The sequence below is a fragment of the Arvicola amphibius genome, chromosome 5 (assembly GCF_903992535.2).
Source record: "Arvicola amphibius chromosome 5, mArvAmp1.2, whole genome shotgun sequence".
NCBI classification, from domain to species: domain Eukaryota; kingdom Metazoa; phylum Chordata; class Mammalia; order Rodentia; family Cricetidae; genus Arvicola; species Arvicola amphibius.
The window spans coordinates 132,531,501-132,557,687 of record NC_052051.1 but is presented as its reverse complement, the minus strand read 5'-3'; the positions used below and the strand labels follow the sequence as shown (position 1 = coordinate 132,557,687).

The 26,187-nt window shown below is 42.9% G+C and overlaps 1 protein-coding gene across 1 annotated transcript in view; it reads right to left on the bottom strand.

The window, feature by feature from the left end:
• Ccdc192 (coiled-coil domain containing 192) overlaps positions 1-26,187 on the bottom strand; it is a 196,256-nt gene that overhangs the window by 141,734 nt on the left and 28,335 nt on the right. Inside the window, 1 exon segment of the mRNA XM_038331481.1 lies at positions 24,178-24,285. Coding sequence (XP_038187409.1) covers positions 24,178-24,285 — 108 coding nt within the window.

Genomic DNA, 26,187 nt, shown 5'->3' with positions numbered 1-26,187 from the left:
TAAAATTACAAAGTTTATTTCAGAATGAACAAGTCAATTGTTTAATTCTTTACGGGTACCAAGGAACTCAAGATATTCAAAATTATCTCATAGAAGAAGAACACTGTAGAATACAGTGAAAAATAGAGAACACAGAAGAACACTGTAGGACTCATAACTACCAATTTCAGGGCTTATAGAAATCTGCAATAAGGAACATAGTGTCAGACTGCAACAAGGACAGGCATGTGAACAGATGAAACAGAGTTAAAGCCAACGATCTAAGAGATTTTTATCCAGTATGTCAAGAAGAATTATTAGGATGAATCCCTTAAACAAATGGTTAGGGCAACTAGGTAATCTCATGCAAAAACCTAGTGTTGGACCCCTACCACAATCTACCCAGAAATCAACTCAAAATGAATCAACTACTAAATAAGCAAGGCTACATAATTATTTGACGATAATGTACCAGTAAGTGTTCAAGATCTCAGACTTGGCAACTAATACTAAATGCATGTCTTAGGGTTTCTCTTGCCATGGTAAACACACTGTGACCAAAACAACTCAGAAAATCATGGCAGGAACTCAAGGCAGGAACCTAGAGGTAGGAATTCCAGGCAGGAGCTAACGAAGAGACTATGGAGAAAAGCAGATTGCTGGCTTGCCCCCCATGGCTTGCTCAGTCTTCTTTCTTATAAAACCCAGGACCACCATCCCAGGGGAGACACTGCCCACAGTAAGCTAGGTCTTCCCACATCAATCATTAATCCAAAAATGCCTCATAGGCTTATCTACAGACCAGTCTGCTGAAAACAGTTCTTTAATTGAGGTTACCTATTCCCACAAGACTCTTACCTGTGTAAAGCTGACCAAAAATAACCAGTGCAGTGAACCATTTCTCAAAAAAACATCAGAACTCTCTTCAACAACTCTTAAAAGCATGCAAGCATGGAATGATAAATATTTACATACATATATGCATGTATATAATTTCAAGCCCTGAATGTGTGTGTGTGTGTGTGTGTGTGTGTGTGTGTGTGTGTATTGAGCCCTGAATATAAATTAGTCAACCATGGTTGTTTTATCAAGCAAAGCTATCTTTTAGAATTGAAGAAAACACAAAGTCATGTCAATATAAGCACAAACTAAGGCAGTTCCTGGCCACCAAGCCAACACAGCAGTAACCAGAAGGTACTTAAAAGGATGCTGTACAGCCGGGCGGTGGTGGTGCACGCCTTTAATCCCAGCACTCGGGAGGCAGAGGCAGGCGGATCTCTGTGAGTTCGAGACCAGCCTGGTCTACAAGAGCTAGTTCCAGGACAGGCTCCAAAGCTACAGAGAAACCCTGTCTCGAAAAACCAAAAAAAAAAAAAAAAAAAAAGGATGCTGTACAGAAGAAGGGGCAGTGCTAATCCCATGGATGCAGGAAAGGAGAGGAATAGGTGGACAAAGAGAGCATGGTGCAGTTACTCTGCCTCTCAATAAATGTTCCTCACTCACCCTTAAAATCAAGGGAAGGACAGATAGGACTCCATCAAGTCCAACAAACCCCCATTAATAGAAAAGAAATGAGGAATAAACAATAATCTAACAAGGAAACAAGCAAACATTGCAGTAATTAACAAACATTTCTCAATAATAAATGTAAATGGCCTGAGGTCACCAGAAAAGATAAGCAGATTGGCGAATGGAAAAAAAAAAAACCTAAATACAACTCTCTGTTGTCTCCAAGAAGCAGATCTCACTGATAGGAAAACTCAGTGGCTGAGAGCCGAAGGACAGAAAGCAACCTTCGGGTGAGTAGCAGCTGAAAACCAGTTTGCATAGCTATCCTGACATCTGATAAAACAGACCTCAAACCAAAATGAGTCACAAGAGATTAAGAAGGACCACTCTATGATAAGGAGGTGAACAGTTCACTGAGAAGTTATAAAAGTTGCAATACGCATACGCAGCAAATTTCAAATGCCCACTTTCATAAACAGACCCTGATGGACGCAAGATGTCAGGGTGGTCCTGGTATCCAGTAATGGATGATTTCAATATGCTGCTCTCATTTCCAAATCAGTCATCAAAACTAAGACCAACCAAGAGACCTCGAGCTACATTGTACCAGCAGACATAAAGACAGTGTTTCACCCAGCACAAATGGAACACACACTCTTTCTAGCACCCTCTGGAACATTCTCTATATAGACCATATTCTATGTGCAAACCACAAATTACAAAATTCTAGGACCAAATACAAAGGATCAAAATAATCCTTTGCTTCTCATAGCCCTTTCACTGTTTATCCTTCGACCCAAAACCCAACCAGCATCAGGCAGAACACACGTGTAAAGGGGCTTGGCTTTGCCTAGCCCGAGCACATGAATCATGTATGAATTAAGCTGCCATGTTTGCCTGACTCTCAGGTATAAGAGACTGTTTTAGAAATGGCTGTAGAATACAATAGAAATTCCCAAAGCTCAAAGAGAAGAACTTTACTAGAGTTTTGGAGACTCTGTTCCGCGATGTTCTTACCCATGTGTGATGCTTTGCAATGTTGCAGGTGTCCTCAACTGGCACATAGAAGGGGGCAAGGCAGGGGTGAGCGGTACTCACACTTTTGGATGAAAACTCTTGTCTGACTGAGGTAACTACCTCCGGAGCTTGCTGCCTCTGGCCTTGCTGTTGAGTGAGATGACAGCCAGGCTTCCTCTTTGTGAAATCATCCATAATGAACCGATAGAAAAGGTAGCCTTCCTATCTCCAAAGGCCATTCTTTCACTTGGCTTTAATTTTATCATTTCTTCCCATCACAGAGCTTTTGCTCCTGCGGTTTTTTGCTCTGAAACAACCAAATCTATTTTCCATCTTCTGCGTTATCCTTCTTAGAAGATTCTATTCAACATATGAAATTATAATAATTCCCACAAATGAACAATTTTCAATTATTCCATTTCTTGTCCACTCAAACTTCTTGAAACACCTGTCATTCATACTGTCCTTACAGTCCCATTCCCTTTTTCAAGAGACGCAGAACTGATTTATACCACTGGAGAGTCAGGTGTTGATTACAAACCCCACAAGAACCAATGTATCCTTTTTCTTCCTGTTTCTACATCATAGAGTGATGGAGGGCTCCCATTGGCTAATAAAGAAACTGCCTGGCCCATTTGATTGGCCAGCCTTTAGGTGGGCGGAGTAGACAACAGGAAGAAGGAAGTGAGGTAGATGGCTCAGTCAGATGCTGCGCCTCTCCTAAGTTAGACAGACCACCATGCCTCTCCTCAGAGAGGGATGCCAGATGCGATGAAGCTCCAGCCCAAGATGGACACATGCTAGAATCTACCTGGTAAGGCACCACTTTGTGGTGCTACACAGATTATTAGATATGGGTTAGTCAAGATGTGAGAAAGAGGCTGGAATTAATGGGCCAGGCAGTGTTTAAAAGAATACAATTTGTGTGTTGTTATTTCGGTTAAAGCTAGTCGGGTGCCACGGGAGCAGGGCAGGAATGCAGCCCGCCACTCCCATCACTACAATAGAGCTGGGCCTGTGCTGGCCTCATTGTTTCCCAGTGGAAACAAGCTGTCTTTACCCAGCAGGGATGCTACCCATAGACTCAGTAGCAAGACTATTCATGTTCCAGGAAAAATCGAAAAAGGCATCTTTTGGCATCTCCTTGGCATCTTAAGTCATATTTTCTTTAGTCAATTAGTCTTTATGGTCAAGAAGATGTGCTGCCATCATGAATTGCACCTAAGTCAGGTGTTCTAAGGTTGTTTCTTCTAAGCCATGAACACCATGATTCACAATCATGGGTGATTATGCGACTGGAGCCAAAAAGTGGCAGAAGCACAATCTTAACTTTATGCCCACGTGCACACCTACACACTTCCTTCCTTCTTTGTCTACTACTGGGATGAGACGCCATGACCGAGGCCACTCACAGAAGAGAGTTTATTGGGGTTTACAGTTCTAGAGTTCAGTCCATGAGAATCATGTCAGGGATCATGGCAGCAGGCAGGCATGGTGCTGAAATAGTTAACTGAGAGCTGATAACCTGATCCACAAGCAGAAAGCCATTCAGAGAGAGACCCTGTGAATGGTGTGGGTTTTAGAAAACTAAAAGTGACATACCTCCTCCTACACAAGACCACACCTCCCGATCATTTCTAAGCAGTTCATTTAGTTGTTGATCAAGTATTCAAACATATTAGCCCATGGAATCCATTCTTATTCAAACATACACACAGGTATGCATATATATATATATATATATATATATATATATATATATATGTGTGTGTGTGTGTGTGTGTGTGTGTGTGTGTGTGTGTGTGCATATGTGTGCATGCACATTTCCCAAGATGTTCCCACGTAATATGATGCATATTACAAAATGCTCCCACCCTCCCCCCAAAGGAGGCAGGACAAAATCATACCAACTTACTTCAAGCTTCACAATCAAATCTCCAAGCTACTTTCAATCCCCGTGGAATCATAGTCACATGAGAATCCTCAGGATATGGCATTTCAAAACCAATTGTAAAATGTATCATTCCTAATGTGCCCATAATACAGAAGAAGATAGGGCACCCTGAGCAAGGATCAAGAATCTGCAGTGGTCACCAGCCATTGCAATTGCCACATTCTACCCCGGTATGTGAAAAGGCTGTACATGTACTGTCCTGGCACTGCAATGAGTGGAGGCGGAAAAACTACTTGGCTCTGCCCTGACTGACCACTGGAAACTCCCTCTTCTCCTCTTCCATATGGGTGTATCCAAGAAAAGAAATAGGGGATTCCTTCAAAAAAGTGATGCACTAAGTTCCAGCCTCAGCCATACCACTGATTTCCCTAGACTACTTCATCTGTAACAGAGACTCAAAGCAAAGTGGCTTCAATATTAGCTGGCTCTTTTTACCAGGAAGTAGAGGCACTCCTGGACACGGAGTCGTACATTAGATTTTCAGAGATTTCTCGCTCTGCTGTCATTGGCTCTCCGAAACTCCTTTTACTCTCCTCTCCTTCCCCTCCCTCTCTCTCGCCCTCCCTTCTTCCTTGCTTACAGACATACATATCACTATGGAAAATTTTTTCAGTCCTTGGTAAGAGAGCAACCAACCGTCTCAATTCCACGTCTCTTTCAGCCTGGCTTCTGCCCTCCTCTGCTCTGCTGGTACTTAGAGTGTCAAGGTTCTGCCGTTCTCACCTCAGCAAACACAATGCACCCTTTCCGGGCATTGCATTCAACCTCACAGTAAATTATTACACATCCGGGAACTCCATGCCTCTTAAAACACTCTCCTCTTTCTGCCTCGGGGTATTTTCTGGATTTCTCCTATGGCTTTGGCTGGACTTTTTCTGGCCTTCCAGTCTTCTCATTGTAGAAATCTAAGGGCTTGGTCTTGGGCCCTGCTCTCTGCTTTATGCACAGGTGTGTGGTGACCTCTAAGTGATCCTGTTGACAATTGTGGTTTAAATCCTAGTCACATGTTAACTCTCTCTCTCTCTCTCTCTATATATATATATATATATATATATATACATATACATATACATATACATATACATATATATATGTGTATATATATGTATATATATGTGTGTATATATGTATAGATGTGTGTATATATATGTATATATGTGTATATATGTATATATATGTGTGTGTATATATATGTATATATGGGTGTATATATATGTATATATATGTGTATATGTGTATGTATGTGTGTGTATATATATGTATATATATGTGTGTATATGTGTGTATATATGTATATATATATGTCTGCATATATATGTATATATATGTGTGTATATATGTATATATATGTGTATATATATATGTATATATGTGTATATATATGTATATATGTGTGTGCGTGTATATATATATGTATATATGTGTGTATATATATACGTATATATTTGCTCATTTTTCACTCGTGTATAAACACACATATTGAGAAATTTGCTTAATATGTTAGCTGCTCATATACTAGACATATTAGAATTACTGAGCTCAAAGTGAATCTACTAGTAATCAGTGCCTTTCTTTCTCTCAGTAAATAGAGTTGAAGCCACGGAGCAATTTAAAACTGGACATTCATCCAGCCATCGAGTGCAATTGTTAAAACCACCCTATTAAGTAATGTGGAATTACGGGTTCTTTTATCTCTTCTTGTCTGCATTCCTAGATTTTCTGCTCCACCACCTACAAATTGCAGCAAGTAATTGTCTAAGCTAATTATCTAAGCTAGATTTTCACAAAATTGCTCAAAATCAAATTCTAGCCAAGCCTTGCAGAGCTCTGTATAGAGGAAAGCGTTTTGAAAACAAAGTCTTCCCAAGTGCTAAGTGCTTTATGTGCTGGGCTGGACTACTATGACACATTCTGAGTCTCTGAAGCAATAAATAAGAGATGCAAAAACCTTAATAAGTATTTTTTTTTTAGTATTTACACTGTTTATTTATTTATTTATTTATTTTTCTCATGGTTTATTTTTTTATATTTAAAAATTTCCATCTCCTTCCCTCCTCCTCCCCCCTCCCTCCCCTCCTCCTCCCCCTTCCCTCCCCTCCTTCTCCCCCTTCCCTCCCCTCCCCTCCACCCATACCTCCCCTCCCTCCCTCTCAAGGCCAAGGAGCCATCAGGGTTCCCCACTCTATGCTAAGACCAAGGTCCTCCCAACTCCCCCCAGGTCCAGGAAGGTGATCGACCAAGCTGAGAAGGCTCCCACAGAGCCCGTCCATGCAGAAGAATCAGAGCCCAGAGCCATTGTCCTTTGCTTCTCAGTCAGCCCCCGCTGTTGGCCACATTCAGAGAGACGGGTTTGGTCGCATGATCCATCAGTCCCATTCCAACTGGAGTTGGTGATCTCCCATTAGTTCTGTTCCACCGTCTCCATGAGTGAACGCACCCCTCTCGTTCCTGACTTTCTCCCTCATGTTCTCGCTCCTTCTGCTCCTCATCAGGACCTTGGGAGCTCAGTCCAGTGCTCCAATGTGGGGCTCAGTCACCTTCCCCATCTGTCGCCAGCTGGAGGTTCCCTCACCTTAATAAGTATTATCTCATCTGGAGGGGGGACCTGATGCCTAAAGATCCATTTTTATTCACAAAAGTGATTTTATCCAATTTAAAACTTACTTTTAATGAAATAACAAATCCTCCATTCTGCCCCTTGTCTTAGACCATTGCAAATCGTGCAAAGGGTTAGATTTTTTATGAAGTTTTTAACAGGCTATTTCCAGGCACTTTTATGTTCATGTACATTTAAAATAATATTTTAGGGCACAGTTCAAAATTAGAATTATTTCTGTGTTAGCTTGCCAAGACTGCTCCAAAGAGGGTCCCACATTGGGTGGCATGAACATCAGAGATCTATTGTCTCCTGTTTCTATAGGCTGTGAGTTGTACCTAGGTATGAGCTGGATAGATTCCTCCTTTAGCCTATGAGAAAGGCTTGATTCTGTGTTCCTGCTGGTGGTTTGTTGTCAATTTCTGTGGCTCTTTAGCTGACAGAATCATCCATTTGGTGTCTGCCTTCATCTTTGCGTAGCTTCCTCCCAGCATGGATGTCTATATCGGCCGTTTCCATTTTTAATTTGGATCCCATCATCTTGGAAATGGAGCTTTCTCACCCCGCTAAAGCACAACCTTGCCTCAACTGATTATAACAATAGCGAGACCATTTCCAAGTAGTCACGTGTTCCGCTACACAGAGTGAGAATCCCAGCAGATGAATTTTAGGGGAGCACAACGAAATCCATAGCACACCCAAATTATTTGAGAGGGGAATCCCTGCACAACACAGGAAAGCTTAAGACCTAGGTGAAAACATAATGAAATCATCACGTAAAGGCCAATTAATAATTGAAATATAGAGGTTCAGGAACAGAGTTTCCAAGTTTTTATTTAACGTGTGTGCACATGCACATGCATACAGGCATGTCCATGTGTGCAGATAATACTAGGCAGAAATGAAGAGATACAGGAAAAGGTAAGGAGATTAATCATCAGCTTCACTATGAAGGTCAGTACTTGGGGGCAAAAGTTAAAAAAAAGTGGCATTGAGTTGTGGGACACTGAAGTCAGTGAAGTCAGCACGATATTAGACATGGCATAATTCAAAATAACAACAACAAAACAATAACAGAGAGCTACTCTTGCCAGGGAGAAAGTGCCCAATACACCAACTTGAATGTACTAGAAATAACATTTTCCCTTGTAAACCTTACTATTTATTTCAACCCACAGATTCTCACCCTTGGGCAAATAATAATTCTTAAGATCCTCTGTTGAGAACTGGGTGTGCCCTACCTATAACTCCACACTGTAATACAGTGATTTGTCCGTAGGCTCTGCCTTGCCCGCAGAGACTCCATTTTGAGAACAGAAGATGGCTCTGTACCTTGGTGGACATGCAAACAGCAAGCACTACATGTCTGGCATCACCCACGTGGTACAGAATGATACATAACTTAGTCTGAAAAGTAGGAGGCCCTACCCTATAAATTGATCAAAGAAAATTGGAACTGTAGGAGCACATGAGCATATTAAAATCGTATCGGGAAAATCAGGCCAACTAGATTGTCAGACACACAAGATTAAGGGAAGAGAATGACACCCTCACTTGGACCCCATAAAGAAGGGGAACAACCTAAGATGGCGACACTTCCACTGACCAGTCTCTGACCACCTCATAAAAACTGCTCAGCTTGATTCACTCTGCCACTGCCATGGCTTATTCAAATCGCCATCCATCCATCTACCTACCTGTTTATCTGTTTGGACCTGCCATTCTCTTGTCTGCCTAATCGATCATCCGGACCTGGACCCACCATTTGCCCCTGCAGTTTCCTCCACACCATGCGTCTGCAACTCAGCTCTGATGCTGTGGTCCAACTCTTAGGCAGCAAAGAAAAGCCCAGTTTTTATCGGTTTGTGATCCTGACCCTGAAAAGACTGCCTTTGCATCTCTACAAGCTTCTGCCTCTCAGGCTTCTTTGAGACTCCTTGAACTCTGCTGTGGCCTCTTTAACCCCCTTGTAACCATCCTGTAACATAGATAGAGGATAGACAGACAGACAGACAGACAGACAGACAGACAGACAGACAGATAGATAGATGATAGATGATAGATAGATAATATATTAGGTGATAGATGGATACATGATAAGTAGGTAGATAGGTAGATGATATAGATAGATAGATAGATAGATAGATAGATAGATAGATAGATGATAGATAGATAGATAGATAGATAGATAGATAGATAGATAGATAGATAGGGACAAGTAGATAGATGGACAGATGATAAATAGGTAGATAGTTGATGAAATAGATGATAGATGGATAGATGACAGGTGATATATAGAGCGAAAGATAGATAAAAATCAGTGTGTGCTATGTATTATGTGATCTGAGAACTAATGCTAACGTTAAGACTGGAATAAACCTGTGTTTGTTGTGGCCAAATATGAAAGTAGGGGTACTTGGCATATCATAGCCAATGAAAATTCCATACCTTGTAAACTTGTTATCCAATAGACTCAGACACTGTGGAAAGACACAAACACATGTATGTTTCTGACATACATATGTATGTATGTGTTTCCTCGAGACATCTACCACCTCCAGAACTACTCTTTCATCTGACAGCTTGTAAAACTTTAAGGCATTGGAGAAGGAAGACACTCTGGCCCCACCCTGGTCATGACTCAGAAGCCTCCTGTCCCCAAGCCTAGATACCACAAAAGAACTGATTGCAGATTTACTGCAGGGACTAAGAGCCCATTTCTAGGGCACAGAGAGTCTCCCTAAGCTGGACACATTCTCAAAGCAATTTCATGGAGCATAAAGCAGCAGGCATTCTCTGCCGCTGGTGCTTGTGGACTTGGCTCCCTGATCTCCAGATTGGGAAAAATGGATTTTGCTATCTCTGATGTGTGTCCTGCCCACTCCCTGACTGCAGCAGTCCCGCTCTAAAGTCCCTGTTAGCCAACTTGAGGGATTTAAATAAAAGTTATATAATTTCAAAAATATCTTCCCAGGGGTAAGAAATACAGAGTGGGCTTCTCTGAATGAAGAAGGGAACTGTCCTGGGTGAGTTTTAAAGCTGGGAGGGGCTGTTTCCGCTGGAATGAACTTCAAGTTCAACTCATTGCTTCCTCAGAGTCTGTGAGAATCTAAGAAAAGAGAACAACCCGGATTGACAAATAAAAGGCAGAGAATGAGGTAGGGAAGCATCTGTATAGTCTTAGGATGATGCAGCCTTTTTGTTACCAGGGGTGGTACAGGCTTAAGAGGAGACAAAGTCGGGATAGGACAGTCTGTGGAGGCTTGTTCCTTTGTTCTTAGATACCAGACACAAACACAGACACAAATAGCAAAGGCACAGAAGCGATGGGAAGACATCCCAACCTGGAGGACAGAGGACACGGACAATAGGGAGCAGACAGAAGTTCCAGGACATGAAATAAAAGTGCAGACCTGACCCACATTTCTGCCTTCGCATGACCAGGCAAAGGTTTTCTGTTGTTTCCTCATCTCATACTCTGTGTGTACTCTCGGGAGTTCTCACCCTTGGCTCCTGTGCACAACAGTCTGTGGTCAGTTATTCTCACCAAGCGCCCCGTCTCTTCAGGGAGGCACCAAATTAAGGAACATCTCATGGAGATGGTTATCCTTGAACAGCTTCACCCACCACCATTGAAACCAAGACTCTCGCAGTTATCTTCAGCTAAATCAGAACGGCCCTGACCTAGTCTTACCTCCCACAATTCTGAAAGGGGTACAGGTCATCTCTGAACTGAAAATGCTTCTATCGGTTTCAACAGTGCAGTATCAACTAATGGGAAGATCTGAGTGGGCCAGGGTTGTGAAACTGTGCTTAAGAAGCTGAAGACAGGCAGTGGGAGAGGAGAATTCTCTGAAGCGGGAGGACAAAACCACCTCTGGGAAAACTCAGATGCACAAACACTCATGGGAAGGAGAGCAGCTTGGGAGAGCACAGTCTCCCAATGTGGGCAGTTCTTTTAAGATGTGTGGTCCATGCACAATGAATAGGAACCTTTTCATCTCTTATTCTCCTCCTAATTGAAGGGATGTTTCTTGTCCTGTGATATGGTAATCAAGAACCCATGTTTATTAGAAATGGAGGGGATTTAATCCCTTAAGGATCCTGATTAGCATTATTTGGTAAATCAATAAAACCTACTTGAATTTACTTTTCATTTTACATAAAGTGATTTCAATCACAGGTCTTGTTCTCAAACAAGACATGTTCTTAAATTTTATACTACAGAGTCACAAAACTAGCAGCTTTTAAATGTTTTAACCTGAAGATCTTTTTTTTTGTTTTGTTTTGCAAATCAAGACAACTTCCTGGGGCCAGTAAGGTCCCAGGAAAAGAACCTATTCCTGTCCCTTTACTAGACCAGCGTATTTCCTAACCACATTCTAAAACTTATCGTTATACAGCCAACTGTAGTTCTCACCCACCATCAAAGACACCTCTCTTTGCCACAGACAAACCATGACAGAAAGCCACAACTGGTCAGAATGCAGAGGCAGGTGATCAGAAGTGGCTCCGTCCCACTGGCTACATCTTCAACACAAACTTCTGCGCTTAAGGTTCAGAGAACACCACAGAAGACCTCGAGAAAGACTGTAACAGCCGAAGGACAAGGAAGTCTGCTGCCCTGAGATTGGTCCTCCTAAAAGTGACAGAGAAGCCGCACCTATAATACCTAAATGATAGGGCAGCCTAAACAAGACCTCAACAATGGCACCACCAATAGGTACTCAACCTGTAAGGGGGTGCTGTAGGAATTCCTATAGCCAGTAACCTTTAAGTTACCCACCTACTTGGGCGTGGCCTCTTATACCTTAATTTAAAAAGGCTTTTACAGCTGGGCATGGTGGCTCGTACCTCTAATCTCATTTCTCAGAGGCAGGAGGCTCATTGCCAGTTCAATGGCAATCTGATCTACCTAGTAGAGTTTCCTGCCAGCCAGGACTAAGTGGTGAGGTTCTCACTCAAAAACAAACAAGACAACGAAACAAAACAAAACTCGGCATCACCACCAACAAAAAGCAATGTTAAATGACTGGTTTCGTTTTCTATTTTTCCAAATCATATTATCTTTCTTTGTAGAAGACAGATTTTCAGATGCCCTTCTATATTCAAATGTTGTATAGACACAGGACGCTCATGTGCTCCTAAGAAGATGGCGGTATTAAAAAGTTGATAACTTATTGGTGATGCTAGGCCAATAGCTCTCCATTTGAAGATAGCTGTATTTCGGGTCCTTGGTAGCTCATTCTGAAAAGCCTACTCCAGGCTACTGTCCATCACTGTGCATCCACTTAAATAACCTCAAATGATGGACATTTCTGTAATTCCAGACGTAAACACTGAACGATTCCATGGCTAGGAAATGGGATCTTTACACAGAAAACACAAAGTCATCCAAAATGTTTGCCCGGGAACTCTGGGGGCTGAACATGAGTATAAGAAGAACAATTTCTAAAAATGGGTTATGGCTACCATGTAACTTCAAAGGCTGAAATTCCTAAGATCTAAGTAAGCCAACTTCTTACAAGCACTGTTGGACAGAAAGCTCTTAGCATGAGTGGTAATAAGCCTCCATGGGGGCCTTCCTTGGGAAGCACAAAATCTTCAGCATGTAAAAATTCACATATACGATAGTTGACTTCAGATGCAGCCATTTGCAACCAGGAGACCAGTCTGGAACCATCACTTCCGCTTCATCAATCCCTAATCGCAATGATGTAACAATCAACCCTAATCGCAATCATGTAAAAATTCACGTATACGATAGATAACTTCAGATACAGCCATCTATAGTCTGGAAACACGCTTCTACTTTATCAGTCTTTAATCACAACTGGTTAGTATTTCCTGTCCCCACTTTCTTCTTAGATCCTTAACCATTTTAAAACTAGAGTTTTAAAAGTATCCCTATACTGACTGGTCCTCTCAGGAGCCGCACTCTTGTCTCTTGGATACAGATCTGGATTTGTGCAACCGCTCTTCTCCTGCACCTCTCCATCCATCCCCAGTCCTGTATGTCCCCACCAACTGTTGTGACTCAAAGAAACAGTCAGGGTTGCCTGATACCAACGCCCATGTTCTTATTTTGGAGGAAATGGTAACTGAAAGATCTGGAAATGAGGGCTTTCTTGAGGCTTTTTGGATCAGGAGTAAGGGTGAGAAAAAAAAAAAAACATAGGAGCAGAGCAGAGAACTTCTAAACAGGGCCAAAGGGAAGGAGTATAATAACATTTGATTTTTCTCTTAAACGAAAAGAACAGTTTATTCTCTTTATTTAAGAAAGTGTAAATGGTGTAATTTCTCAGCTCAGCAAAGTTGTTGCTCAGGAAGAGGACTCGGGTTTGGTTGAGAACAGCCACACGGTGGTTGAGAAACATCTGTAGCTCCAGTTCTAGGAGATCTGATGTCCTCTTCTGAGGTTCCTGGGCACCAGGCACATAGGTTCCACTTACACACATGCAGGCAAAACACTTATACATGTGGAAAACTAAGACCATAGGAAAAGAAAAGAAAGTGCAAAGAACAGTTTGCAGGGGATGGTGGAGAAACAGAAGTGAGGTGTGTTGAGTAGAGTTGACTCTGACAGCAGAAGGTGCTAAATTGGGGGTTTTAACCTGAAGAGAAACGCGGGGTAAGTGGTGGAAGGTTCTATTCCAGCGGAGGCATTGGTGAAGCCGCTAAGCAAGGACCGTAATGGGTAAGTCAGGAGTTCCTGCAACACAAGGCGGCCTGAAAAGGGTAATGATAGTGAAAACAGAGGAGGATGGATCCAAAAACCATTTGGGAGGCACGATGTAAAGTAATGTGGACCAGCGATCTTCCAGGCTTGACATGGCCACCTGCTCCCATCAGCCGTCGGTGGCGAGGATTACCCACGGGTGACCTAAACAAGGCTGAGACCCTTCACTGTCTTTCACGCTGGAGGAGGGGAGGGCTCCATTCCTTCTAAAAGACTGATGTACAGTTAACAGTCTTTTCCTGGAGGAGGGTCTTACCAGGACTCCTTTATTTATAAAACCTGACAACCGTCCTTCACCCGGCTATTAATCTTCATTCTGGTGCTGGCTTGTTAGGTAGAAATTGGAAGATGTAAGGGCAAAAATTCAAGTCCCTGAAGAGGTGGGATTTCTTGTTCTTCGGTTCACAATCACCTCCAAGTTGCCTGTGTAAGGAACCCCTCACTCATTGGTTCACCAAGGTACACTGGATGGAATTGTTTCTTTGAGTCCTTTGTTGGTGCCCTGTTTGAGATGAGGAAGGGTTGGCTCGTGTCTCCTGAGGAAAAAAGGTCATTCAGAGCATTTGACTGGACGTGTAGGGTGAGGAAGCAGAACGTAGAGAGGACTTCTCATTTCAGTCATGGGGTATCTAGTAGCACTTACGACTAGGGGATGTGGAACAAGGACAGGTCTGTGGTGGGAAGCTGCTGTACTAGAGAGGTGGCTCTTGAGTTGACTCTGGTAGCCTTGGTGAAGCTGTTTAGCAGGTGTCATGTTTAGGGACAGGAAGAAGATCTGGGACAATGAAGACTTGAAGTCTCAGCCGCGTGTATCCTGAAGCCAGGTCACCAAGCAAAGAGGAGACAAGCAGACAAAAGGCCTGCAAGTCCATTGAGGCTCTTGCATTAGCAAAATGGCATATAGCTGTGTAGGACTGTTTAAACAAGTGCATGAGCTATTCACGGACATGCTTAGAAGAATGCTAGCTCACAGGTTCAATAAATATTCCCTGAAAGAATAAATAAGTAAATAAATTCATGGACCTAAATGTCAAGGCTTAGGTATGATTTGTCCCTGACAGAGCCGTGTGCTGGGAGCTCAGACCCCAAAGTGGGTGCTGAAAAATGAGACTGTTCAGGGGTGGGGTCTGGTAGTATAAAGTTGGGGTCTGGAAGCCACATCTCCTGATGGGATAGCATTAACCCTGCCTCACACAAGCGCTTGGGTCCTGCAGAAGTGGAGAATTCCTGCCAGAATGTTGTGATAAGCAACCAAAGCATTTGCTCTCGTGTATACGTCACTCAGTGCTCTCCCATGAGTTCTTGCTGTTGTGATAGCATCCACCATGAGTCTCACCAGAGCTAAAAGATGTTGATACCAAGCTTCTGATCACCTGAAACTAGGAACCAAATAATCCTTTCTGTATGCAAAGCACCTCCCCCCCCCCAGTATTTTATTATAGCAGAATAAGATATTCACTTCCTATTTTACTTGAAAACACTAAGAAAAGAGGAAACAGTATAAAGAAAATGCAGATGAAGCCCGTACCAATGACACCCCATCTTATCAACTGATATGGGATTCCCGTCTGTATGCTATGGATATGTTTTATTATCATTGGTTAATAAAGAAGTTGCTTTGGTCTATGGCAGGGCAGAATATAGGTAGGTGGAAAAACTAAACTGAATGCAATGAGAAAGAAGGCAGAGTCAGGCAGACACCATGTAACTGCCCAAGAAGCAATTGGTAACAAACCAGGAGCCTTGTGGTAAAAATATAAAATAACAGAAATGGGTTAATTTAAGATGTAAGAGTTAATTAATAAGACGCCTGAGCTAATAGGCCCAACAGTGTTATAATTAATATAGTTTTTCTGTGATTACTTGGGTCTAGGCGGCCAGGAAACACGAGCACAGGCTCCGTTTACAATCGACAAAGCCATGTCTCTTATGGGCACAAGGCCTTTTGCTTTCCCTTGTATAGGAAAATCGCATTAATTAGCACCCAGTCAGCTATTTAAAACTGACCTCAGTTTGATCTTGACATTTACAAGCAAAAGGAAGTCTTCAGTTATGTAACAGGCTAGCAGTCCACTCAGCCAGCCTGCAACAATAACAGAAGCCAGTCTGTCCTTGTGCCTGATTCCATTCAAAACAAAACAAAAAAACAATCTCTTCAGGGACTTGAATTTTTGCCCGGACATTGTCCAATTCATACCCAACAACCCAGTCACAGAGTGAAGATTAATATCCACCTAGAAAGGAGGGGTCTGGGTTCTATAATTAAAGAGGAAATTCTGGTTCTAAAATCAATCAGGACTTTGATTAGCCCACACTGACCCAATGAGGCTCCATATACCGAGACTTCCTAGTGGCAAAGGAACCCATTCCAAACCAAACTGGCTGCGTGTGCTTTTGTGACATTAAAGTAGACTTCAAACTAGATCAGAAAACAGAAACTCATTCATAGAACCTCCTGCCTTTCTACTGGCACAGGGAGCATGACTTCTGAGCATTTCCAGAATGAATACTCCCACCATGTTGGCATGGCTTATTTCAAATAAGCTTGCATCAGGGGATCTGCTGTTGTATCTGAACAGTAAAGATGAACTTGGACTATTTTATTTGGGAGTAATCCAGCATACATCAAGATATTTTTAGCCATCCAATACACATCTCACTGTCTAAAACTTTGCTAGAGATCAACCTTCCTTCTATCCCTGAAAGAAAATATAAATTCAACACTGAGCTATAAGATGAGGAAAAATAATGGGACGATATTAAGAGGCTTTGATGTGCTGGGCAGCGGTGGTGCACGCCTTTAATCCCAGCACTCGGGAGGCAGGCAGATCTCTGTGAGTTCGAGACCAGCCTGGTCTACAAGAGCTAGTTCCAGGACAGGCTCCAAAGCTACAGAGAAACCCTGTCTCGAAAAACCAAAAAAAAAAAAAAAAAAAAAAAAAAAAAGAGGCTTTGATATGAAATGCTTAAGTACTTCTTGGGTGTTAGTCAAACATGACATGCCTAATCCTTTGGGTTTCTGTTTCTTTCTTGTCCAAGCTAAATAACAACACACATACAAATGCCTGGAGAACCAAGAATAATAATTAGTCAAGTTGATGAAACTCCCCAGAGAGAGTAAACTGCAAGATCCTCCCTATTCTTCTCCTGCAATCTATTTCCTTCCACTCACAGCCTACACTTGAGCTCCTTTCCACTGTTTATTGCACACTCCTGTCAAAGGCGTCCTGAAAGAAATGTCCCATCTGCTTTGCTTCGGAAGCCTCACATTGAAGACAAAACCTGAGGCCCCCAACAATGGCCTAAGACATTAACTTGGCTGTAGCTCGCATTGTTCACGTTCTACCATAAGAATAACACACACACACACACACACACACACACACACACACAGAGAGAGAGAGAGAGAGAGAGAGAGAGAGAGAGAGAGAGAGAGAGAGAGAGAGAGAGGCAGGCAGGCGGACATAAACACACAGAGAGAAACAGATACACACAGAGAGAGAGAGACAGACAGACAGACAGACACAGAGACAGCAGAAACACACACAGAGTGAGAAAGGACTGCACTCTCCATTTTCTTAAGGGCAAGAGACTCCTGGTTAATCTCAGCATGTAGGCTTCCCAGGCAGAATTAAGACCCAGCACCACCCCCTCAGGTTTCTTTAGTGTGGCCCGGGAAATTCCCAAGAGCAGGGGAAGCTCTGTGCTTCAGTGCCTGTGTCCTCCCTGCCTGTCTTCTTTGAGTGAGAGAATTTGCCAGTCTGCTCAAAGCGGTGTTTCCACTTTTCAGCAAAGTGTTCAGTAAACATCTGTGAAGTCGAGTGCTATGCAGAATAGCAGCAAACAGGAAACCCAAAGCGAGTAAACGTGCACACTAGCTAACTAAATTTGTCTGATTTAACTTTAGCATCTTCCAAAGCCATTAGAGCCTACATTAGGATCTTGCAAAAAAATAAATAAATAAAATAAAATCAGGGTAAGTTCACGGGAAGAAGGAATATAGAGGCAGCAGGGGAGACACTGGACTGTTTTGGCTTTACCATTTTGCCTCCTCTTAGGTTACTTTCAACTTTCTTATTTGGTCTAAGAAAACACTATACTAAGATTGCAGAGAATCTGTGCCTTCCTCTTCGCTGTCACACAATGCCAACAAGTTGGGTATTCTAGAGTTCAGTTCGTCTCTCTCTCTCTCTCTGCTGGCTGGAGACACAGCGCTGTTTTGCTGACATTTCCTTTGAACACTGGCATACAGAGTTCTCAAGACAATATGCTTTCTGGTTATATTCCCTAGTCTTTTCTATGCTCAAGAGACATCCAGTGGCTAGTGTGTCTTCACAGTGCAGTTATTATAGCAGGTATGTGCGCCCAACAGCAAACAGAAAGCTTCACTTGTCTTAGTCTGAGCTGCCGTAGCATATCCCAAATGTGCCTATTCTGTGAACTATGTTCCAAATGTGTCTATGCTGTGAGCTATCATATCCCAAATGTGGCTCTGTAGCTATCACAGCGTGTCCCAAAGAGTCTCCACTGTGAGCTATTGTAGTATATCCTAAACATGACTCTTCTGTGAGCTACTGTAGCATATCCCAAATACGCCCCCAAGAGCATAAATATCTTCCCAGAACAATTTGATGACTAAGACTTCTAGGGAGCAGCACCTGCTTCATGTCACACAGGTAGAGCCCAAGGGAACTCTAGTTCAGGAATTAATCAATACATCTAGGACAACTAGTGATTCTATCAGTGGCGTCAAGATGAGCGAGTGATAAGAGTCCACTCATCAACAAGAGGTGCTGGGAACGCCGCGTCTCTATCCAGAAAAGCACAGAGTCCACCAGGACAAAACACTGCATTATCCAGTGCGGTCGATGGGTCAGATATGGAGACAGAAACTGTTGATATTCATTTTCCCTTTCTTAATGAAAGGGTCCCAGCGATTGTGGTGGAGACAATGTATCCAGCTAATCTCTTGTGTTTCTCATCTCTAATGCAAATACAAGCATGAAGGATGCGGGACGTCTCAAGAACAACCATCCCTGCCTTGCAGTTGTCTCTTCTCCCAGTGCTGCCTGATATGTGGACAGACAGCACAGTTGCAGGGCCTCTTGGTCCTGGAGGACCTGACACCACATTTGCGAATTCAAAGAGAAGAGCTCAGGCGTCCTGGCGCCTACCGCCATGCTTATTTTACGTGAGGAAAAGGCAACGTCCACCTTATCCGGGTTGTCTCTTTAGTGCGTTCAAACTGAATCCAAAGCAACAGCGTCAATTCACACAGCTGCAGAGCGTAAGACAACACTGAAGACAATCCTTTTGAGTTCTGGGTTAGCCACTGCCTTGAAACTAGATGGGGTCTTGATAGAAATGTAAATGATTAAGGCCTGCACCATATCTAGTAAATCAGAAACCCTGGAGGAAGGACCAGCCAATCTGGCCTCCAATTAGAAACCCCAACTAAGAAATAAAGAGAAATTCTTCTTATTCAGTGCTGCAGGGTAGAGAATCATCTTCTTAGTGTCACTGGCCCGTGCCTCCATACTCAAGAACTGGGAGTGTTATTTTTGGCAAAAGGACCTTAGCATCAAGCTCTGGAGGGCAACCAGCAGCCTTGGCAATAGCTCGTAATGGCGTTTTGGGGTTTTTCTTGTTTCTTTTCTTTTGTTTTCTTTTTTGGTGGGGTGGGCTTATGATACCCCGTTGGCCAACAATTCAAGAGAACTGATGTGCCCATGAACTATCAGAGACTGCAGCAGCACACACAAGACCTGCACAGGTTCAAGTCAGATGGGGCTCATCACAAAACGGGAGATGGATACAGGATCCCACCAACAACAAAGAAACTACTTGCAATCAATACCATCTGGAAAAGAGAAAAGAGTTTTCTCCCATGGGGAAATGAGTTTCCTTTAATGGAGCATCACTGGGTATATCAACCACACTCCAGGGCAGACCCCACGCCCAACAGAACACTAACTCTGTGGTGTTTGGGGGTGGGGGGTAGAGGCTGTTTTGGTTTGATACTTTTTGTCTTATTGACTTTTATTTGTCTTGATTTCAGTTTTTCATTTTTGTTTTCTTTTTGAGAAAGAGCTAGAAAGAAAGAGCATAAAGTAGTGTAGGCAGGAAGGTGACAAGGACCTGGGAGGAGTTGTTGAGGGAGAGTGGACAAGATCAAATACATTGTATGAAAAAAAAAAAAACTTTAAAACAATTAAAAAAAAAAAAGAACTGAGGGTCAGTTAAACATATTTGAGTTCCAACACCAGATTCGCCATTTTCTGACTGCATGACAATGAGGAAACAATATTTGTGAGTTTCATTGCCCTCATTAATAAGTGGGGTTATAATAACGGTGTCCCTTACAGGACTACTGTGTCCGTCAAGGAAAATAGCTACAAATCTAACCTCTGCCCTTGAGAGACTGGAAGGACATTAAGAAAGAAGTTAACTCCCACCCAGGAAGATGGCTCAGGAGTGAGGGTGCTTAACAGCCAAGCTGATCGCACGAGTTCTATCTTGAGACCCACGTGGTAGAAACAGAAACAACATCTGCAAGCTGCCCTCTGACCAACACACAGATCATACACACACATACATGTATAAACACATGCACACATGCATGTATACACACATGTATGTGCACACACATACATACACATATACATATACACACATATACACACAGGCACATACACACATATACACACAATAAAGGAAAAACAAATGAATAAAAATAAGTATAATACGGTGGTGGCGCACGCCTTTAATCCCAGCACTCGGGAGGCAGAGGCAGGCGGATCTCTGTGAGTTCGAGACCAGCCTGGTCTACAAGAACTAGTTCCAGGACAGGCTCTAAAAAAGCTGCAGAGAAACCCTGTCTCGAAAAACAAAAAACAAAAAACAAAAAACAAAAAAAAAATAAGTATAATTATAAAAAAGAAACAGAAGATGCTGTGTTCACTCACTGACTGGCATTTACAGTGTGATGCAGAGGGCTTGTCACACTCTTGGATGTACACACAGGCTTAGGTCTCTTCCCATTCACTTTCTCCTTCATTCTCATTATCGCCTCTTTTGTTCTCTGCGAGGAGAGATCTTCATGCAGGGAGACTCCAGGAGAAAAAGGAGAATACTTCTCTTTGTGTGTAGCATAACTGTCCCACAAACTACAGGAAAATACTTCTCTGGGTGTAACATAACTGTCCCACAAACTACAGGAAAATACTTCTCTGGGTGTAACATAACTGTCCGACAAGCTACAGGGTGGTGGTTAGGAATGTCATCCGGGGCCTTATGAGACATCCATGTCGTCAGCTAAAGGAATGATGCCTACCTGGAACAGGAAGTCTGAAAGCTCACACTGCTTTCTGCCAAGGGGAGGCCTTAACCTCTCTGAGGAGTGAATGAAAGGTGAGGTGGGGGAGGGGGGAGAGGAAGGAGCAGAGGGACGGGGAACTGGATAAGGAAGGAAGGAAGGGAGGGAGGGAGGGAGGGAGGGAGGGAGGAAGGAAGGAAGGAAGGAAGGAAGGAAGGAAGGAAGGAAGGAAGGAAAAAGCGAAAACATCATTTGTGTTCTTTCCTTCCAGTTTCTGTCAACTCTCCATTTCTTCTACCAAGAGCCTTGCTTTATGGAAGCCATTGTAGGCCCCTGGCTGTGTCTTGTCTACGCCTCTCTCTACTGGACAGAAGCAATAACTGGGAAAAGTTGAGCTATCAGCTTGCCTTCCTCTGAGCTAACTGTTGCGTGGGATCGTGACTATTCTTCCACAGCCAGTGTGTATGGCACGCTTAATTACCATAACCCCCATTTTTCATGTTACAGTACCTAAAAGCCACCCAAAACTAATTCCAACTTCAACTAGGATATTACTAGATTCAGCTAACTATAGCTCTCTCTCTTTTCAAAGATAAAGTTAGAGCAGAAAGCCAAAAATCTCAGATTAAACCCACAGAGAGCCGTGTTTATATTTGATTGATCTGTTTCAACAGCAGTGGTAGAGGCAGCCAAATGCAATAAAATGTTCAACTTAATTAAAAACGTAATATTGCAAATCCCTGTAATGTGTTTTACACATCATTCTTTCCTTTCCTCACAGTGTTGCCAGACTCTAGCTAAGTCTACTTTGTCATACAAGTCTAAAATGTCAAGAGCTGTGTTAGGACAGCAACAGTTAATGCTGCCCTGCATCTCACCCAGAGTCCTAAGAGGACCCATTTCCCCTCGCTACCTGTCCACTGATTCTATTTTCTGTGAGCTACTTTAGAACCGGGCTTGTACACATTTCCTCTCCAAGCACCTCACTACCTCTTACTGAGTAGGAAAAAAAGAATTTAGATGAAATCATGTCCATTTTAGCTTCCATTTAATTTTCTAAATGCTGGAAAACTACAGCTAATTATTTTGTGTTATGTCAAGGGAATGTTCCAGTTACCAATTCAAGTATTAGGAGTCATTTGTGTCAAATAAAAATCTTATAAAACAAACATTTTATGAATAAATTGAATCTCACTTATTTTAATAATAAAAAGCAGAGATAAGTGTGTTGAGACACACTTTTAATCCCAGGATTCAGGAGACTGAGACAGGAGGATTACCACGAACTTGAGGTCAGCCTTGGATAAATTTTGAGTTTGAGGCCACTTGGACTATATGGCAGCAACTTGTCTCGGAGAGTACAGGGAGCTGGTCATAGAAAGCAATTGATTGTAAAATACACATACATCTTAGTGCAGGGAATTCTTCATTAGTTACTCATTCAAAACTTCTCTGGAATTCTGGTCTTCCTTGGGGAGGAGCTAGAAATAGTCTTTCATGCTCGTCATTACTATGTATATAATTCATAACTTTGCTGTTGTTTGAGGTTTGTTTTAGGGAAACAGCAGTTGACAAGGCGTGGATCTGTGATGAACACTTTCCCTAAAGAGCACCACAGTTTCCCCACTGATTGACCAAAGTCCTGTAAGAACCATAGCCTCGACCACATTGAGTCACTGCTCCATGAGCAGCCCCCAGACACTACGTTTGCTTTGTAGGTTGAGAAGAAATGACACACACACTCCCTTCCTACAAGCCCCTGGAAACATACCAGTAAGACTCAGATGTGTGAGTACCTGTGTTAACCTAGAAGCCTCATGAAATAATGTCTCCCCAAGTCTATCCAAGTCCGTCAACCCATGAAAATTAATACAGATTTCCAACCTCCAGGGTCCCTTGTCCTTTTCTCTCCAGTCACTTGTGCCAAGTGGGGAGCCCCAGCTCTGGGAAGATTTGCACTCGAAGATCACGACAACAAACATTACATTGTTTGTTTGTTTGTTTGTTTGTTTTCAAAATGTGATACATTAGGAAATGGTACCAGCCATGGACTGAGAATTTATGATAGCCACATCCACTGTGCCTAAAATCAAGGCCTGGCCATATACAGGGAACACCTGCTCTACAATGTCCAGTCAACATAAGCTAAACACCACATATAACCTGCTTTGCTTAATTCTACAAAACCCAAGAGGGAAGCCATTAACTGAAGACCTCTTTCCAGAGCAAACTTTCCTAGAACAATTCAAGAAAAATATGTGGTTCTGCTAGATTTTCACTTACCTCTGAGTTTATCTATTTATAATGTGAATATCCATTACTTGTTCAGGAAAACCACTTATTTAAGAAAGACCCACCCAACTCCCAGAGGGGCTTGCAGTGAATGAAAATCCAAATAGAGCACAAAACTGCAGAAAATGAAAAGGCTTTAGAGGCTGAAAAAGCTCTCTACGGATTAAAGGAAGTGTTGTTAGATTAAAACAAAGGAGATGTGTGTGTGTGTGTGTGTGTGTGTGTATGGTGTCTGTGTGTCTGTGTGTGCGTGCATGTCTGTGTCTGTGTGTGCATTCTGTGTCTGTGGGTGTGGGTGTCTGTGTGTGTGTCTGTGTGTGCATGTGTGCATGTCTGTCTGTGTGACTACATGTGTCTGTATGTATGTGTTTGTGTGTATGTCTGTATGTACATGTGTATATGTACGCGTGTGTGTGCGTGCATGCGTGTCTGTGTCTACGTGGGCATGTCTGTGTCTGTGGGTGTGCGTGTCTGTGTGTGCGCGCATGTCTGTGTGTGCGCGCATGTCTGTGTGTGTCTGTGTATGTGTGTGTACGTGTCTGTGTATGTGTGTGTGAGTGTCTGTGTGTGTGACTACATGTGTCTGTATGAATGTGTTTGTCTGTGTGTGTATGTCTGTGTGTACATGTGTATATATACGTGTGTGTGTGTGTGTGTGTGTGTGTGTGTGTGTGTGTATGCACTTGTGTTGGGGCAATAGGACAGAGGCTAAAGCATTTAACTTGCTGTCCAGCAGCCCAAGCAGCAGATCTTCCAGTCCCCGTGACAGGTATTACCTGTTCCAATAGAGCGCTAGCCTTCTCTTCTGCTTCCTTCAGGCAAGTCTCCAAGTGTTCCAGTTGTTCCAAGGTAAACGCTGCCTGTCTATTGACTGGTAAGTCTTCCTTCAAAACAAGAAGCAAGAAGCAAGGTTTTTGTTTTGTTTTGTTTTGTTTTTGTTTTTGGTAGGAATAATTTCCTGAGAACGTTTTGAACAATTTTCTGAACTAAGGACAAGTTTTGTTTGTAGACTCATACCAATCTTTTCTTATTACTAACAAAGTACAGATTGTTATGAGCAACAACTCATTCTAAAGGGAAGGCAAAAAATAAGGAACAAGGAACAACTTCAGAGCGTGGGAATAAAACTGCCCATGGTAGAATTTGGTTCATTTGCAACTTTTGTTCTCCAAGAGTTTGGGATCAAAGTTTCACATCTAATAGGAAGTGTCACCTAAATGCTATGTGTTGAACACTCATCTTTCAGGAAGGTCATTTGAACTCAGGGATATACGTGCCCTTTGATTTTTGCCTGTCCGTTCCAAGAGACACGAGCAAGGGCTATCACGGTTTAGAATGAGCTCACTCTTCCCACACACAGCCTAGCTAATAAAATCCAAACCAGCAGACACAAACGTTTCAAAAATTACTTCAAAGTTACTTTCTACCAGCTATGGGATGAGTAGAGCATTGGTACAGAATCAGTTATAGACCAGACACCGAGCCTTGAGAAATGTCCTAACTGTTCTCTAGCTAATGCGACAACACTATTCACAGGTCAATTTGAAAACTTAGAGCAGAAAGCTCAATGGGAGCAGGCACTCTGGCCTCTCGGGGTCTGTGTTGTTTTCCTGCTGATGCTCTGGCTGCTCAGCTGTTTCTGATCAAGTTTACAAAGGGTAAGCTGTGGTCCTATACACTCCAAAGATAGCGGCTTTGTTTTTCCCTCTGGCTGATGACGCCATCGGTTTAACGTGTGTGCATTTCCTGGTAATACTATAGTGCCATCTGGTGGCAAATGGAACCAGTCATTCAAGATAAAACCATCCTGTTTGGATGTAGAGTCTTGAGGCTCTGCCACAGGCCTAGTGAAGTCAATGGCTCATCATAGGATACAGGACAAGGAAATGTTTCCAGGCTATAACAGCTCTGTCTTCTAGACCAAAGTCTGCCGTGCACAGAGGCATAGCTCCCTCCAACATTTGCCTGTAGGGGTGACCATCTTAGGCTAGCACGGTGACAGTGTAGGCCGTCTGAGTCACCAGTCCCTCTTACACCAGGGTGATTCAGTCATTTTCAAGAGTGGGTTCATGAGTGGTCAAAATACAGAGGAGAACTGATTGTGTGGGGCCTAGTCCCAGTGGATGCATTTTACAAGACACAGCTAAGTCTCAGGAAACAGACTCAGGGAGGAGGGAGGGAGGGATGGAGGAAGGGAGGGAGGGAGGGAGGGAGGGAGGGAGGGAGGAAAGGAGAGAGGGAGGTAGGGAGGGAGGGAGGGAGGGAGTCTAAGACTCAGAGGGCTGATACTGTGTCTTCTATAAATGATAGGGAAGCTGTGTTGAAATTGCAACAATGTGGTTGCCTAAGCAAGACCCGAAACAATGACAGCACCAACTGACATGTCAGAGTAAATGCGGGATTCTCCAAAAGCTTCCTTCCACAGAAGAGCTGCAGGAACTACTGGCTGCTGTGAAGAAAATCAGTCTTCAAGGACAAGACCCCTGAAAGGTTCGCCAATCTCAAGAGATCAGCCCTAAACACATATGAGCAACACCAAGGGATATCCAGTCAGATGTATTTATAAATGTATGTACGTATATAATGTAACAGTGATTTTTGCTTGTTTGTTTTTTGAGGCAGGGTTTCCTAAAGCTTTGGAGCCTGTCCTGGAACTCACTCTGAAGACCAGGCTGGCCTTGAACTCACAGAGATCCACCTGCCTCTGACTCCCCAGTGCTGGGATTAAAGGTGTGTGCCACTACCACCCGCCTAACAATGATATTTTTCTAAATGGGTTCAGATGG